We start from the raw sequence: 14,970 nt of genomic DNA, 5'->3' as shown, positions 1-14,970 counted from the left end.
GCAAGAGCAACCTTGAAGTGTACTATAAAAAAAAAACATTAAACATAACGTTCGCCAATTAACAGCAGGACTGTGTCCAAAAACCACCACTCCTCACCCGTCAACAACATATTTCATGGAGCAAGTGGAACTCCTTCAGAATTCCTTCAGAAGAGCGGGAAAGGAGCGCTCCCCAGACTATAAACATCTCATCAAATCTCCAGCTTTGCTTCCCCTGCGATCTCAATAACAGACGTGTTTGTTTTCTCATCTGCGTGGGTCCCGAGAGCTCCGGAGCTTCGGGTTGCGAGCAGCCCGGTCAGAAGATGGCTCGCCTCCCAGCCTCTCTGAGGAGCACTCGCTGACCGAGCTGAGGGGGTGCAATTGTGGAATAGCAGGTTAAAGGATAATCCAGTACGAGAACCGGGGGGGGGCTGCCCACGCTCTCTGCTTTGATCATCAAGGTCAGCGCCTTTTCTGCAGCTGTGAAGTGGGCTGGAGCAAAAAAACACCCAAACGGAAGGAGCTTAATCAAAAGAGCCCTGCAACACGGCAAAAAACGGTCTCCTGGCAAGTGAAATTATCTTTAATGTAATGGATATAACTAATATTTCTCATGTTGAGATTGCTGGAAGCTCATTTTCAGGTCATTTCTAGACATTTCCTTCTTGTTTTAAGTGATTTTATCTCAGATTTTTGGCAGACAATTTTGCTTTTTTAAGAAACACACTAAAAACAAGCCAAATTATCTGCTAATATATTACATATATGAGATAATTTCACTTAATAAAATCACTTAAAACAAGTAAAAATGGCTAAAAATAAGTTACACAATCCTAGAATATACGTACAGCAATCTCACTCGAGAAATATTATATATATTCACCAGATATAAGATGATTTCACTTGACAAGACACCATTTTTTGCAGTGAAGTGATGAAGAAATAGTTGACTACAGTTGAAAATGAGCAGTGTGTGCAAAAATGTATGGTGTGCTTTATCCACCACACCAATTTAGTAACAGAAATAGAGTTGCCTCTTCTATTTTACAACAAATTAGGCAGCAGAAACAACAAACAGCAGGAAATCTTAACTTTCACTCATCGAGCTAAATGATAGTCTCCGTTACGGAGAAGTTGGCAGCTGCACTCTGTAACAATAATGTCAATAAAGTTTAGTCTTTATTCAGTGTTAAAGCAGTTAGTTAAACCAGATATTCTCACGTGTTTGTAGACGGGGTAAATATTTTGTTTCCAGTGTGTCAGAATGTTCTAGAGCTGCCTGGTAATATTCATTACACTAAAACAACAGTTAGCCGTTTTACATGTGAGTCAAACGGCCCCTTCCTGTTAAAGTAGGGACTTTTTGGCCGTGTTAAGTGATGAAACATACCAGACTCTCTCGTGATCAGCCTCACGGGGCCAGTCGTGATCTCGTAATGAGAATAGTCTGGAGACAACTTACTAAACTCTGAGTGCTGGACTGCAGCGAACATGGCTATAGCCCCTCTAAACCACACCCCCTTTTCCTCTAGTCTGTCTAGCTAGCTTGTGAAACACTTTGTTAACAGAGCTGTGCATTTATTATTAATGCAACAATATGAAAATTCTGGGCTGATGCTGATATCCTACATTTTTCACAAGCTAAATGCCAAAACCAAAACATAAACATTTATAAAATGTAAAAAATGGGGCTAAATCACCTGGATTAGCATTACAGAAAAACATAATATTTATTTAGAATTGTAATAAAATTGAATAAAATGGATTTTTTAGTGCACTAACCCAGTATCACTTAAACATTCTGCTCTTCTGGAGTTCAATACAAACATCATCACATGTCAGTTCGAAATACAGCTCAAAACTAATCATCTGTCCGATTTTATAAAATAATTAATACAACGAAATTGTGATTATCCATTGTATCGGACAATGGATGGAATTGTATTGTATTAGGTTACGTTCACACAGCAGGTAAAAGTGGCCAAAATCTGATTTTCTCTTTGGCGGTATCTTTAAATGTGATCTGTATCATCAGTCTGAACAGATCAGCTCCTAAACTGAGCCGCATGTGTAAAAGAACAGAGCGTCACGCTGCTTCACGGCTCATCCAGAGGGAAACAATCACGACCGCCAACGAACGCCAGTCGCTCCCGGAGGATCAGCTTCATCTTCACCAGCATCACAGGAGCCATCATGAAGCTTCACTGACTGACAGCTGGGCTCATCACCCAGAATGTGTTTGAGCCGTAAAAAGGGCGCGGTCACTTCTTTGGTTCGCGTCCTCGGATTCTTTAAACTTCGCTTTCAGACTTTTAACTGTTCTTAGACGCTGCAGCCTCGTTCTCCTGCGGCCGCGTTCGGGCATTTCTTTAGAAACCTCTTCAAGGGTTTGAATGAGTCTCTTCTGATTTTTGGTACAGAAACATCAGCCCAGATGTTTATGAGTCTCAGCAGTGCGAAACGATGATGAATGTTGAGTTGGACTGACGTAAAAGCCGTGTGAATTCCAATCTTGCGGTTCAGACTGAGTCGCACTGCCGCAGATCAGATACGGATTTCAGTTCCACATATGAAAGCGTCTCAAATCAGAATTGAAAATGTCAGATTCAGTGTGTTTATCTGTTCACACTGACACACAGACACACATCTGTGTCACATATGAAGAAGAAGATCGGATTTGGGCCACTTTTACCTGCTGTGTGGACAAAGCCTTAGTTTACATGCTTCTTTGGAACAGTTTTAATATAAATCTTGAATAAAACTCATATTTAACACTGGGAAACCCAACATCTTCTGAAAACGACTTCGCTGGTCATTGCAATAGTTGTTGCTGTAAACGTGTGTTTATGAACTCCTTCTGGTGTGGGTTTATGAGGATTTACTCTACCGCAGCCTAACGTCTTTAAAAGACCCCATAATTACTGTGATTAAACAGTGAAAGTGAATAAAACATTGTGTTCATATTATTTAGCTATTTAGTTGTTCTTTCAGTCACCTGTATTTCTCTGTCAGGTTCACAGCAAAGTGATTATCACCTTAAACATCATCACCGATATCTGATTACATCAGCCAATCACCCAGGCCTAGTAAGTAACTCCACATGTTGGCGAACAGGGACGGTCAGTGTGATATAGGCTTCAGTCACTTGCTGCACATATTCAGATTAATCCTCCCTTTGATTCTGAAGAGTGAGTCTTGCACAAGAACATGATTCATCATTCATTTCAACATACTCCCCTTATATGCAACCAAATGACTCTATTACACTGAAATTACACATAACATCTGTCTTTCATAGGCAAACTCCCTCATTATGGTGTTAGACGGGTCTTGCGATTCCTGCTCAACACTTTTGATGAATCTCCAAAAATGCTTCATATAACAGTGATGGGAGAGTAAACAGTAAGAGGTCTTCTCACTTTAATAGTAATGCGAGTGGTTCAGGGCTGCGTCCTTGCTAGAATGCTGGGAAATGAGATACAATCTTTTGGACAGACTTAGAACATAACCCAAAATACTGCGGCTGCTGCCTCTCATAAGCGCAGAAACTCAGCTTTACAAACGTCCACTCAAAGAGACTCGTGGGACGCGCGCCCCCAGTGAGAAGGCCCTGTTGGTGTTGTTTTATGTTGTATGTTGTTGTTCTGTGGTAGAGGTGTGTGTATGCGTTTATTTGTTATTCTGTGCTGGGTTTGGGGGATAGTTAGAGGGGCTTCCTTTAGCAACCGTGAAGACAGAGAGCAGGGCTAGGAGTGGCCTGCCTCTCATTTTCAGTTGCCTTTCTGCCTTGGTCATTTAATAAAGAGCATTTTTGTGCAGAAATTCTGGCCTAACCTGACTCTTCTTCTGAGCGACGCCATGATATGTTGAACCTATATTATTAAAAACTATATCATTTAAAAAAAACAGATTTTTACTCACTTTTTTAGGTATTAGAGTTGGATGTAGTATGTAAATATCCATTCACTTCCCATATAAGGAGAACTAAACTGTAAAAACAGCGTGATGTCATGAAAAACCAACATACATCCTTTTCAGCCTGGAGCAGTTTAGCTCCACCCACTCACACTGAAGGTATATGTTTCAGCCAACGAGGCACCAATCAGAATAGAGCTCTTTTACAAGTAAACTTCTAAAACAGAGAGAGATGTCCATTCAGTCCACATGTGGAAACTAAGCTAACAGCCTGTTTTGAATCTGCAGTCTTTGTGATGTCACAAAAAAACATTTACATACATCTGTCAATACAGCCTACAGCAGTTTAGCTCCACCCATTTACGCTAAAGATATAAGGAGTGATTCTGCCCCAGCTGATTTTTGAATGAGGCACAGCCAATCAGAACAGAGCTCATTTACATATATCCGTCTTAAAGGCACAGTAACAAATAACAGCCTGTTTAATTGTAAGTCATAGACAGGTTGGAGGTCTCATAAACGGATTACGACTGTTTTTTGGGGTACATAACACCACGCTAACATTATAAGTGGACTTTGTGGTGGGGGGGGTGGGGGGGGGGATACTGCAGGATATGGGCCCTTAAAGACTGCACTTATCTAATTGTGGAACAGGCCATTTTCCCCAAATAACAAGACTGTTCCCAAAAACAGGGCTGCTCTATCTTTGTCAGAAAAGAATGATGAACAGTCCAGCCGTGGGAGCGAGACCCCGGCCCCCCGTCCACCCAACGTGAAGAAACCATTTAGAAATTTACAACTGCCCGTCCAACAAAACTTCAGGGTAATTGACACTACTTCCCCATATTATTGGTGCTATTTCTTTTAGCCCCCCTTCCCTGGGTGCCTTGAGGGGTCTTTCCAGCATGATTCATGCATGTTCAGGGCTGAAGGGAAAGCTCGGGCCCCCCAGACCTGCTGGCAGCAACCATCTATTCCTGTGTGTTCTATCAGCGACATACAGAGCAGGCAGGAGAGCGCGCATTAATACCACATAAACCGCTCCGCCACAAGAAAAGAGCTCGGCGCGAGCCAAAGAGACGTCCACAACTCACACAGTTGGCCCAGCGGCTTGGAAAATATTAGCCAAGACATTCATCATTTCTATCAAAATATTCCTGGACTTCTGCAGCCAGACATAGTTCTGTACTGTCCATCTACATCTGCCTGAACAGCCATTTAACCGCTCTTAATACAGAGAAGAAAAACAGTTACGAGAGTTTAACACATATATTGTGTGACTGGACACGCAGTCATTCCGGTCATTATAAAAATAGCCCAGCACGGTAACTGGCCTTTCCTTTTAAAGCGGTCAGATACTGTACATTAACATTTTTCAACACATCGTCGCTCTGCAAAGGAAAACATGCATCTCTAAAACAGTAACTTTACAGAAGGAGGAAAAATCTTTCTTAACTTTTAATGTAAGGTAATGTAAAGATGTTTTATTCTGATTTTATTTCAGTCCTTCATCATGAAACTTTCACACAATGTGAAGGAGAACCTGCAGGTTCAAATGAAGCTAAAACTCGACAAAAATGGAAACACGTGTTTTTCTTTGGACAGTGTTAGTATAACAGTTGCGACTGCAGCACGAATGAACATTTTTAGTCCTGAGATTGAAAGTATATCAGATTGAAAGAACAAACATGCTCATAAAAACTATTCATCTCAATAAATAGAACCAAACTGAGTAAAAATACAGAAGCAGCATGAAAAATGTTTGTTACAGAGAATTCAATTTCTGCAGAGTAATTCAGATTCCCCACAAGGGGGCGCTAGTGTAATTCTGCGTCACTGAGTGCAAGGAAACCCACACCAGCAGGAGTTCACATACAGCTGGAGTCATACACAAACAGGAAGCAAAGCTGTTTCTTTCCTAATTTCCTGATTTTTAATTTAGTCTGCTGATTCTTAAGCCTTCAGGATGACTAACTCTAAAAATGTAAAGGTCCTATATTCTACATTTTAATCAGTCTGGGCTGAAACGCTCCTCATAACTCCGGCATCAGTGGGCGGAACTAAACTGCTGGAGGCTGAATAGGTGTCAATGTGTTGGTTTTTGTGACATCACCAAAATAATGAATTCAATTCAAGCTATTTGTTTACAGTTTATTTCGCATACGAGGACTTTATGACCTGGGGACTGAAACTAAGTGTTTACGTACTACATCAAAAAAAGCAAGGAACCTCGTTATGATATGGGAAATCATAGGTTGCTTTACATCTGACATCACAGCCCCCAAATAAACAACTTCAATGCATTCTGTACATTGTGAGGCCCTTTGTTAGTGCCTGAATTACCTGATGGACTACAACTACCATAAACCCTAGAACCTGCAACATGCCACAGCTGCGCTGAGGGAACAGCTTGAGCAGTGGGGAAATATACTACAACATATCACATACTGTACACGCCAAGTAGCTAGAACAGCTCACGAATAAATGACTACAGCTTATAGGAGCACTTGGACTCAACTTAATATTAAAATGGGCTGCAAAAAATGGTTTCCTGTCAAGTGAAATTATCTTAAATTTAGTCGATATAACTAATATGTCTTATTTTGAGATTGTTGTAAGCTTATTTGAAGATGATTTAACTTGTTTCTATACATTTCTGACTTGTTTTAGGTGATTTTAGTAATTTAGCTCACTATATTGACAGGTCATTTTGCTAGTTTCAACAATATTTCGTAGATGTAAAATTATCAGGTTATATAGTGAGATCATTTTATTTGTCAAAATACTATTTTTGTGCAATGTGGACATCAGGAGAAAATATTTTATTGTATTTTTTCTGGCTAATATTGTGATTTAAAAGTGATTATTTTCTAAAAAATTAAGCTCTAGTTTGTTTTTTTTTCTGGCCAAGAAGAGAAAATATAAAAATATATTTCATATAAACATATTTCAACTCGAATGCTGAATGTCGTGTGCCAGGCTGCCAGTTCACAAGTTCTGTGTTATTAATTTCCCCACTTAAGGCAGCTTTTAATATAAGATATAATCAACATTGCGGCTCTTGTGATTTGAAAATTGTACTCTTTCAATTCCAGCAGTTACTCGTTCATTCCTGCTTTCCTTTGTTGTATTTGCAAAGATTAATTTCTTTTATCATGTGATACAATATAGTCACACCGTACAGCCCAGATATCCCTTAAATACATATTTACACGAGGAAAAGAGTAACAGGAACTGTTATCAGCACTAAAAAGAAGTGCCATCATAACAGCATGAGGGAACTGAATCAACAGGAAGCAGGTTTACATACTAAGCCTTATTATTCAGTAACTACAGGGACTTCAATACAAACTGGCTGAGCTGTTCTTAGATTACAGCAGTGTGTAATGAAACTTTGGGCCCACCGGAGGATCTTAGATATTTAAGGGGTTAATCAACATCTTTCAAATTTACAAAGAAGCACAGCAGTAACATGCAGCACTGCTGCACTTCAGCACATTATTTAAAGCCGTCAATCATCTGTCTGTGCTTAGAAAATCACCATATAGCATCAGATTAAATGTGAATAAACATAATTACATAAAGTTTGGTTCAGATTTCTCCTGGACACTTCCAGACGTCGCATGAATTTGCGATGAATCAGCAGCTAAACTGATTTAACATACATAAACCGATCAGGCATAACATTCTGACCACCTCCTTGTTTCTACGCTCACTGTCCATTTTATCAGCTCCACTTACTATATAGGTGCACTTTGTAGTTCTACAGTTACAGACTGTAGTCCATCTGTTTCTCTGATACTTTGTTAGTCCCCTTTTACCCTGTTCTTCAGTGGTCAGGACCCCCATGGACCCTCACAGAGCAGGTACTATTTGGGTGGTGGATCATTCTCAGCACTGCAGTAACACTGACGTGGTGGTGGTGTGTTAGTGTGTGATGCGCTGGTACGAGTGGATCAGACACAGCACAGTGCTGCTGGTGTTTTTGTTAAAAAAAGGTCTTAAATGCTGAACAGTTCTTTGATGTAGAATGAGTTGTATATGGTTCTAAAAAGCAACAAAAAAGGGTTCTTCTATTGTACATAAGCTTGACAATCATAACAAGAGAGGAACACTTTTAGATTCTATATAGAATCTAATACAACACAATCTCCATCAATTTGAAGAAACACTTCTTCATGCAAAGAACCATTTAAGCATCAAAAGGCTCTAAACAGAACCACTCCTTTACTAAAGAACCTCTGAAGAACCGTCTTTGTTAGGAGTGCAGTGTATGGGCTCTTTAAGCATGTGCACAGTACTGTATGTGACTGCTGTGCTGTGCAGTTCAGTGATATGGACTGTATAAACTCCTCACCTCTGCCCAGGTCCACCTCCGTACAGCGTCGCTCCGGGTTGCTGTGGATGCGGCACTTAAAGACAGCTCCAGGTGAGCGTACGGCACTGCTGAAGGATGAGTTCGCTCTGGGAGCTCCTACCAGAATCCTGAACACAACAGAAACACAGAGTCACTGAACACATCAGCATCGGTTCTGCGCTCTGCCCAACAGCATCGCTGAGAACCAGTAAAAGTGGCAAAGTAAGCAAAAATGTTCAGATGACTTGAGCGTCGTCTACAGCTGTCAAAGTTGTTGCTTAGCAACGGCGTCTCAGCGGAGTGATAAAATAACAGCACGGTTAGAACGCTGCTCAACCAATCAGCTCGCGTGGCCGAAACTAACTGCTGTATAATATATGTTATGAAAAAAAAAGCTATGATATACAGTTTTACACATTTCCATGTTTGCAATCTGTGAGTCTGAGATCACGTCTGGCCCCCCGAGACCCCCAGAAGAAATGTTCCAAATTCACCTGGGATGAAACCTCGTTACCTTAACGCGCAGAACGACTGTTTGTTCTCCTGTCAAGTTACTATTTTGCCGACACATGTTCTTCTTTGGACAGTGATGATATATGTTTTACATTATATTTATATTTCATTTCCAGTCAAAACAGCCGTTAAGTACAGCTTATTCATTTTTCAGTGTCAGAAAAATACACACACTTAAATATTCAACATAAAATCACACAGAAGCTTCAACAACATAATCTGTTATCAGATGTTCAGAAGTTCAGTCTGAGAAGCTGGTTGATCGTTTTCTGAAGTAATCAAACACATTCAGTGGTGTTGAGGTCTGGACTCTGGGGTGGTCAGTCCATCGTTCAGCCTCTTTGTTTGATGTGTCCGTCTCCTTTTCTCAGTGAGGTTCTTCTTGATCAGCTACACATCCTTTCAGACCCACAGCGCTGAGTCGTCTTCTCACAGTGGAAGGATGGACAGAAACACCTGTGGATGTTTTCAGATCTGATCAGCTTGATTTTCTCCTCTCTCTCAGAGATGAAAGCTTTAAGTGCTGTTTATCTGATGGGGGCAGTTTTGGGGTCGACCAGCTCTTCCAGGTGGCTGTTAGGAGCCACATTTTCTCTGTAGCTTTTAATCAGTTTTCGACCTCCAGTTTTGGAAACTCCTTTGTCTTTCTCCTTCAATGTGCAAGTGGATTATCTTACATCTAATCTCCTCAGAAATATCTCCTGAAAAATGAATAACTTGTACTTAATGGCCGTTTTGACTGCAGATTAAATAAATGAAGGGTGGTCTCTGTACAGTACTGTTTAAACAAAATCTAGACGCATTATAAATATTGCTGCCTTTGCGCCTACACAGCTCAGGACCTTAGACATTAAAAGCTAATATTTGTAAAACATGAAGAATGCAGCTTTTAAATGGTCTAAACGTCCAGTTTTACCAAACAAACAGTTTTTCAACTTAAAGGGGAGGTCCACCCGTTTCAAAATTCTGCACAATTGAGTGTGTGAGATGTAAACAGAGTGATTGAGACTGGTTTTACATCTTAACCATTTAATCATGCAGGAATTTTGAAAAATCAGTGGAGTTCCCCTTTAATATAGACCTTTACAGTGCCTACTCCATTATGTCATTCTGAAACACTTCCCATGGGCTCTTCTGTCATTATGGTGTAACGTGGGAAACAGAAACCTCACTCATCTAAAAACTTTTGTTCCAAATTTGTCTTTGTACACTGAGCTCAGTCTTTGCTGACGTGAGCCGTGATAAGTAGGACTCAGACTAAAACTGGTGGCAGAGGAGCTTTAAAGGGCCCATATCCTACACCCTTCTTGTATCTGGGGTCCACACTGACTTGTCTGTGCCAAAAGCAGTCATAATACGTTTCGACATGACCATCTGCCAACCTCTCATTCTTCTGTTGACGAGTCGCTGATCACATGATTATGACACTAACAATATGGATGCCTCAGAGAAGGCAGCAGAAGAGGAGCCTGGAGATTTCGGGGTCTGTATCTTTGGTTTCCTGAAGGCCAGCAATGCAATCCAGGGCTCTCTGGAAAGAACACAACACGCATTTCTCCACTGATCTACAGAGCTTCAAAGATCAGATACTGAGCGTCGTTACCTCTGGTTTCCCAAAGACTACAGTAAAAGTCCTGTGTGGTTGGAGAGGGAGCATAACAACCTGTAATGCTGTACAGTTTGAAGTCAGCTGCTCTTATTTTTGCTGAGTTACAGCGCTCTAAATCTCTCCGGCTCTCCAGAACTCCGCCATGGGTGAGCATCTCAGTAAGGCCGCCCAGGGTGCGCCTAAGTCGGAAACAAGTTTTCAAGATTCTGGGGTCTGTATCTTCAGTTCCCTGAAGACCAGCAATGCGATCCAGGGCTCGTTGGAAAGAGGACATCACGCTTAATTAACCTGTGGAGTTTGGCTTCGTCATGGATTTTTAAAGTCGGATTTTTAAAGTCAGATTTTTAAAGTCGCTTGTGGCAAACATTCCCTTCTCCTGTGGTTTTATTCATGATGTCACCAACGATTTGTCAACATAAACGCGACTTTCATCACAAAACTGTCGACTTTCAAAAATCTGAAGCCATGCAAGTGCTTCCCTACACCGCACACACACTACACACCCCCCACACACTCACTCACAATATCCAGAAACTGCTCTTCACTGTCAAACTTTCAAGCTATGACAGTATATTTCACTGTCTGAACCACGTAACCCTTTAAAATCCAGGCTTTTTACACACTGAGGCTTATTATTCAGTAACTACAGGGACTTCACTGCAAACCGGCTGAGCTGTTCTTAGATTATAGAAGTGTGTAATAAAACGTTAATATTAACACTGACCATTTAGGGGCCAGTCTTGTGTTCACTACTTAGCAGTAGATGTTCTGCTGATTGGTCCATATACTGGACATTGACCCACACAATCAATTTACCAGCAATTCTACGTTTTATTCTGAAAACTGCTAATATACATTTCCATTATCTCCATTATTTGCAATACAAACCATATTTCTGGTTATTTGTTGTTTTTTGCCTTTTTAAAAAACAATATTATGAACAATGATGAAGACAGAAGTTGGGTAAACTGTCATGTATGATGCAGTATGAGCTAGAGGTGGGCGAAATGGCAAAAATATAATATTGCAATGCTTCAAGACTTTTTCACGATACACGATATGCCACGATATTTATTTGTTCAGATGTTTGATCAGTTGGAACAGAGAAAAAAGAGCCAGTAGAGCTACATTTTAGAAAATACTATCAAACACTGTGAACACAATGATTTATATTCAGTATTTGGCACTAAATCCAGCTAAACGGACTAATTTTACTCTCTTTATAATGAAACATGCAGTTGGTCAGAGTCCACAAGCACTGACGATATACAGGATATGATCAGAAGAGCATGTTGTATTGAATTGTGACATAATTCATCATGATAACGATATATATTGTCATATTGCCCAGCCCTAATATGAACATAAAGCACCTGAGAAAAGCTGCTTATCTGCACAGTAAGTGTTTACTGGCTTAGAAAAACACTAATATTACAATAAATACAAACATTAAAACAGTAAGTGTTGATTTTCTCTGCCACTGTGTCGGTTTAATCATTTCCTGCCCTCTCCTCGAAGAAGCCCAGCATTATTAGTTATCATCTAATACCAGCTTTATCTAATTAATACTTCATTACGCTAAATCAAGTGTGTGATGGCCAGGAGAAGCGAGGCAGACTAGTTTTTACTGTATTTATACTTATTTGCATCTATTCTAATGCTATACAGTGAATCTAAAAGCATAAACACATGATAAACGGCTTTAATCAACGTGCTGAGGTGAAACAGTGCTGCAGCCCTTTGTAATGGAAATGTGAATGGAGTGATTTAATGCAGGAGGAAAAAAGCTGTTAGCTCATCCTGCTGATTCAGTTCCCTCCTGCTTTCATGCTGGCTCTGACTTTTGGAGCTGATAACAGTTACTGGTACTGACTTTCCTACTATAAACATATTTGGGTTAAAGGGGAACTCCACCGACTTTTCAAAAACTCTGCACAATTAACTGGTTTAGATGTAAACAGAGTCAGAACTGTTCACAGTGGTGGTGATAGGAACCAGACGTCCACCTCTAAAAGCTCCCTCACAGAAAGTTCCTACATGAAATGGTTATGAATTCACTGCTTGATGACTGAGACACTGATTTATGATAGTTTTGAAAACTTAAAATCCATTCATGGTGGAGGGATACATAATATGCAGGGTGTTCTGAGGCTAAATAGTCCCCAGAAAACATCAGCATTCAGTTTAAAACTCACGTGTAGGTTCACTGGTGGTTCTGGATAGTAAATAAAATGTCTATATTTGTGTTGTAGTCATGGCGACCCCTGGTTCCTATCACCACCACTGTAAAGAATTCAGAAATTTTGAAAAATTCGTGGAATTCCCCTTTAATTATATACAAATATGACCCGTGCTGTTTTTATTTTTTAATAAATAATAACTATAACTAAATATAACACATGTCATGTATTTTTCTTCTGGCCTGCATCAAAATCTGCACTACTCCACCTCGAACGAGGCTCAATTGATCTGAACTTTCCGTTCCACCTTAAATGATGGAGCAGTTCTATTCAGCGGGGCGCCATTTAAGGTGGACCGGAAAGTTAGAAAAACGAAGCCAGTGAACTTTAAGCTCTACTCACCAGCGCGTGTTATCATGAAAGTGCTCGAGAACCGAATATCCGAAGAAGGTCTCGCGCGGTCCGCGGAACAGCACGGGGTGCTCCAGGTCGATGTTGTAGGAATAAGCCAGAGTTATGGACAAACAGACGCAGAACACGTCCAGCGCCGTTCTCCTCCGCGGGCGCGCGACAGACATCCTGCCGTGCATCCTCAGCGCGGTACGAACGGGCTAAAAACGTCTCGAGCGCCTCGGTGACGCACTCCCGAGCTACACCTACACTCAGCCGCTCTCAGACGGTCCGCTCAGGCGCATTCTGGAGAAGCCTGGACAGAGCAGCGGCGCCCCGGGAGCATCGGTCCGCTCGTCCGCTCGCGGAGCTGCACAACTAAAGCTGCTCAGAGCTGCTGCTGGCGTTAAAGTGCGCTCGCGCTGAAGGCGTATGCTGTTGCGCACGAGCGTCACATTTCACATCCAGCGAGCGCGCAGAGTCCCACGCGCTCACTGCTGCGCTCTGCTGGAGCAACACGGCGCTCCTCTCAGCGCACGAGACCACAGGAGGCTGGACCGTCTTCAGAACCAGAACCACCGAACAGCCATAACATTAAAACCACCTCATTCTACCCTAAACAGATGGTTCTTCAGGGGTTCTTTAGTACAGACAGTGGTTCTGTAGAGAACCATGAACACTCAAAGAACCCTTTGCATGCATAAATGGTTCTCTGCATGGTGAAATGGTTCTATATAGCACCAAAAAGGTTCTGCCATTGTAATGATGTCAAGCTTGAAACAGTAGCAGAACCCTTTTTGGTGCTATATAGAACCATACACATTCTCCATCAATCTGAAGAACCATTTCACCACGCAAAGAACATGGTTCTTCAGGGGTTCTTTAGTACAGACAATGATTCTACATAGAACCATGAACACTCAAAGAACCCTTTGCATGCGTAAATGGATCCTTGAATGGTGAAATTGTTCTTCAGATTGCTGGAGAATGTGTATGGTTCTATATAGCACCAAAAAGGTTCTGCCATTGTAATGATGACAAGCTTGAAACAGTAGCAGAACCCTTTTTGGTGCTATATAGAACCATATACAACACATTCTCCATCAATCTGAAGAACCATTTCACCACGCAAAAAAACCCTTTAAGCTTGCAAATGGTTCTTTAAGAGTTCATGGTTCTATATAGAAACCTTGAAGAACCATCTTTTTTAAGCATGCACTACAGTCCTAAAAACATGGTTCTTCAAGGGTTCTTTAGTACAGGCAATGATTCTATATAGAACCATGAACACTCAAAGAACCCTTTGCATGTGTAAATGGTTCTTCAGATTGACGTTGTATATGGTTCTATATAGCACCAAAAAGGGTTCTGCTATTGTAATGATGACAAGCTTTAAACAGTAGCAGAACCCTTTTGGTGCTATATAGAACCATATACAACACATTCTCCATTAATCTGAAGAACCATTTCACCTTGCAAAGAACATGGTTCTTCAGGGGTTCTTTAGTACAGACAATGATTCTACATAGAACCATGAACACTCAAAGAACCCTTTGCATGCGTAAATTGATCCTTGCACAGTGAAATTGTTCTTCAGATTGCTGGAGAATGTGTATGGTTCTATATAGCACCAAAAAGGGTTCTGCTACTGTTATGATGTCAAGCTTGTATACAGAAGAGCCCTTTTTGGTTCTATATGGAACCATCTACAACACATTCGGAAGAACCACTTCACTACGCAAAGAACGCTTTAAGCATGCAAATGGTTTGTTGAGTGTTCATGGTTCTATATAGAACAATCTTTAAGAGTGTACTAGATAGGTGCACTTTGTAGTTCTACAGTTACAGACTGTAGTCCATCTGTTTCTCTGATACTTTGTTAGCCCCCTTTTACCCTGTTCTTCAGTGGTCAGGACCCCCATGGACCCCCACAGAGCAGGTACTATTTGGGTGGTGGGTCATTCTCAGCACTGCAGTAACACTGACGTGGTGGTGGTGTGTTAGTGTGTGTTGTGCTGGTCTGA

General features: G+C 41.1%; 1 protein-coding gene across 2 annotated transcripts in view; it reads right to left on the bottom strand.

Moving 5' to 3' along the window:
* Window positions 1-13,324, bottom strand: part of itga9 (integrin, alpha 9) — a 163,021-nt gene extending 149,697 nt beyond the window's left edge. The window contains exons 1-2 of one of the 2 annotated variants that reach the window (XM_036573623.1): window positions 12,959-13,324; window positions 8,255-8,382 (exon numbers count right to left, since the gene is read on the bottom strand). In XM_036573623.1, coding sequence (XP_036429516.1) covers window positions 8,255-8,382; window positions 12,959-13,146 — 316 coding nt within the window. In that variant the 5' untranslated portion in view covers window positions 13,147-13,324. Of the gene's footprint in view, window positions 1-97; window positions 312-8,254; window positions 8,383-12,958 lie in introns of those variants that run through there. The other variant, XM_036573624.1, reaches the window with a different exon arrangement.
* Window positions 13,325-14,970: the final 1,646 nt, after the last annotated feature.

Source organism: Colossoma macropomum, unplaced genomic scaffold (genome assembly GCF_904425465.1).
Source record: "Colossoma macropomum unplaced genomic scaffold, Colossoma_macropomum, whole genome shotgun sequence".
In the NCBI taxonomy this organism is placed as follows: Eukaryota; Metazoa; Chordata; class Actinopteri; order Characiformes; family Serrasalmidae; genus Colossoma; species Colossoma macropomum.
Note: the sequence above shows the minus strand (reverse complement) of the source record. Positions and strands in the feature narration are given on the sequence as shown.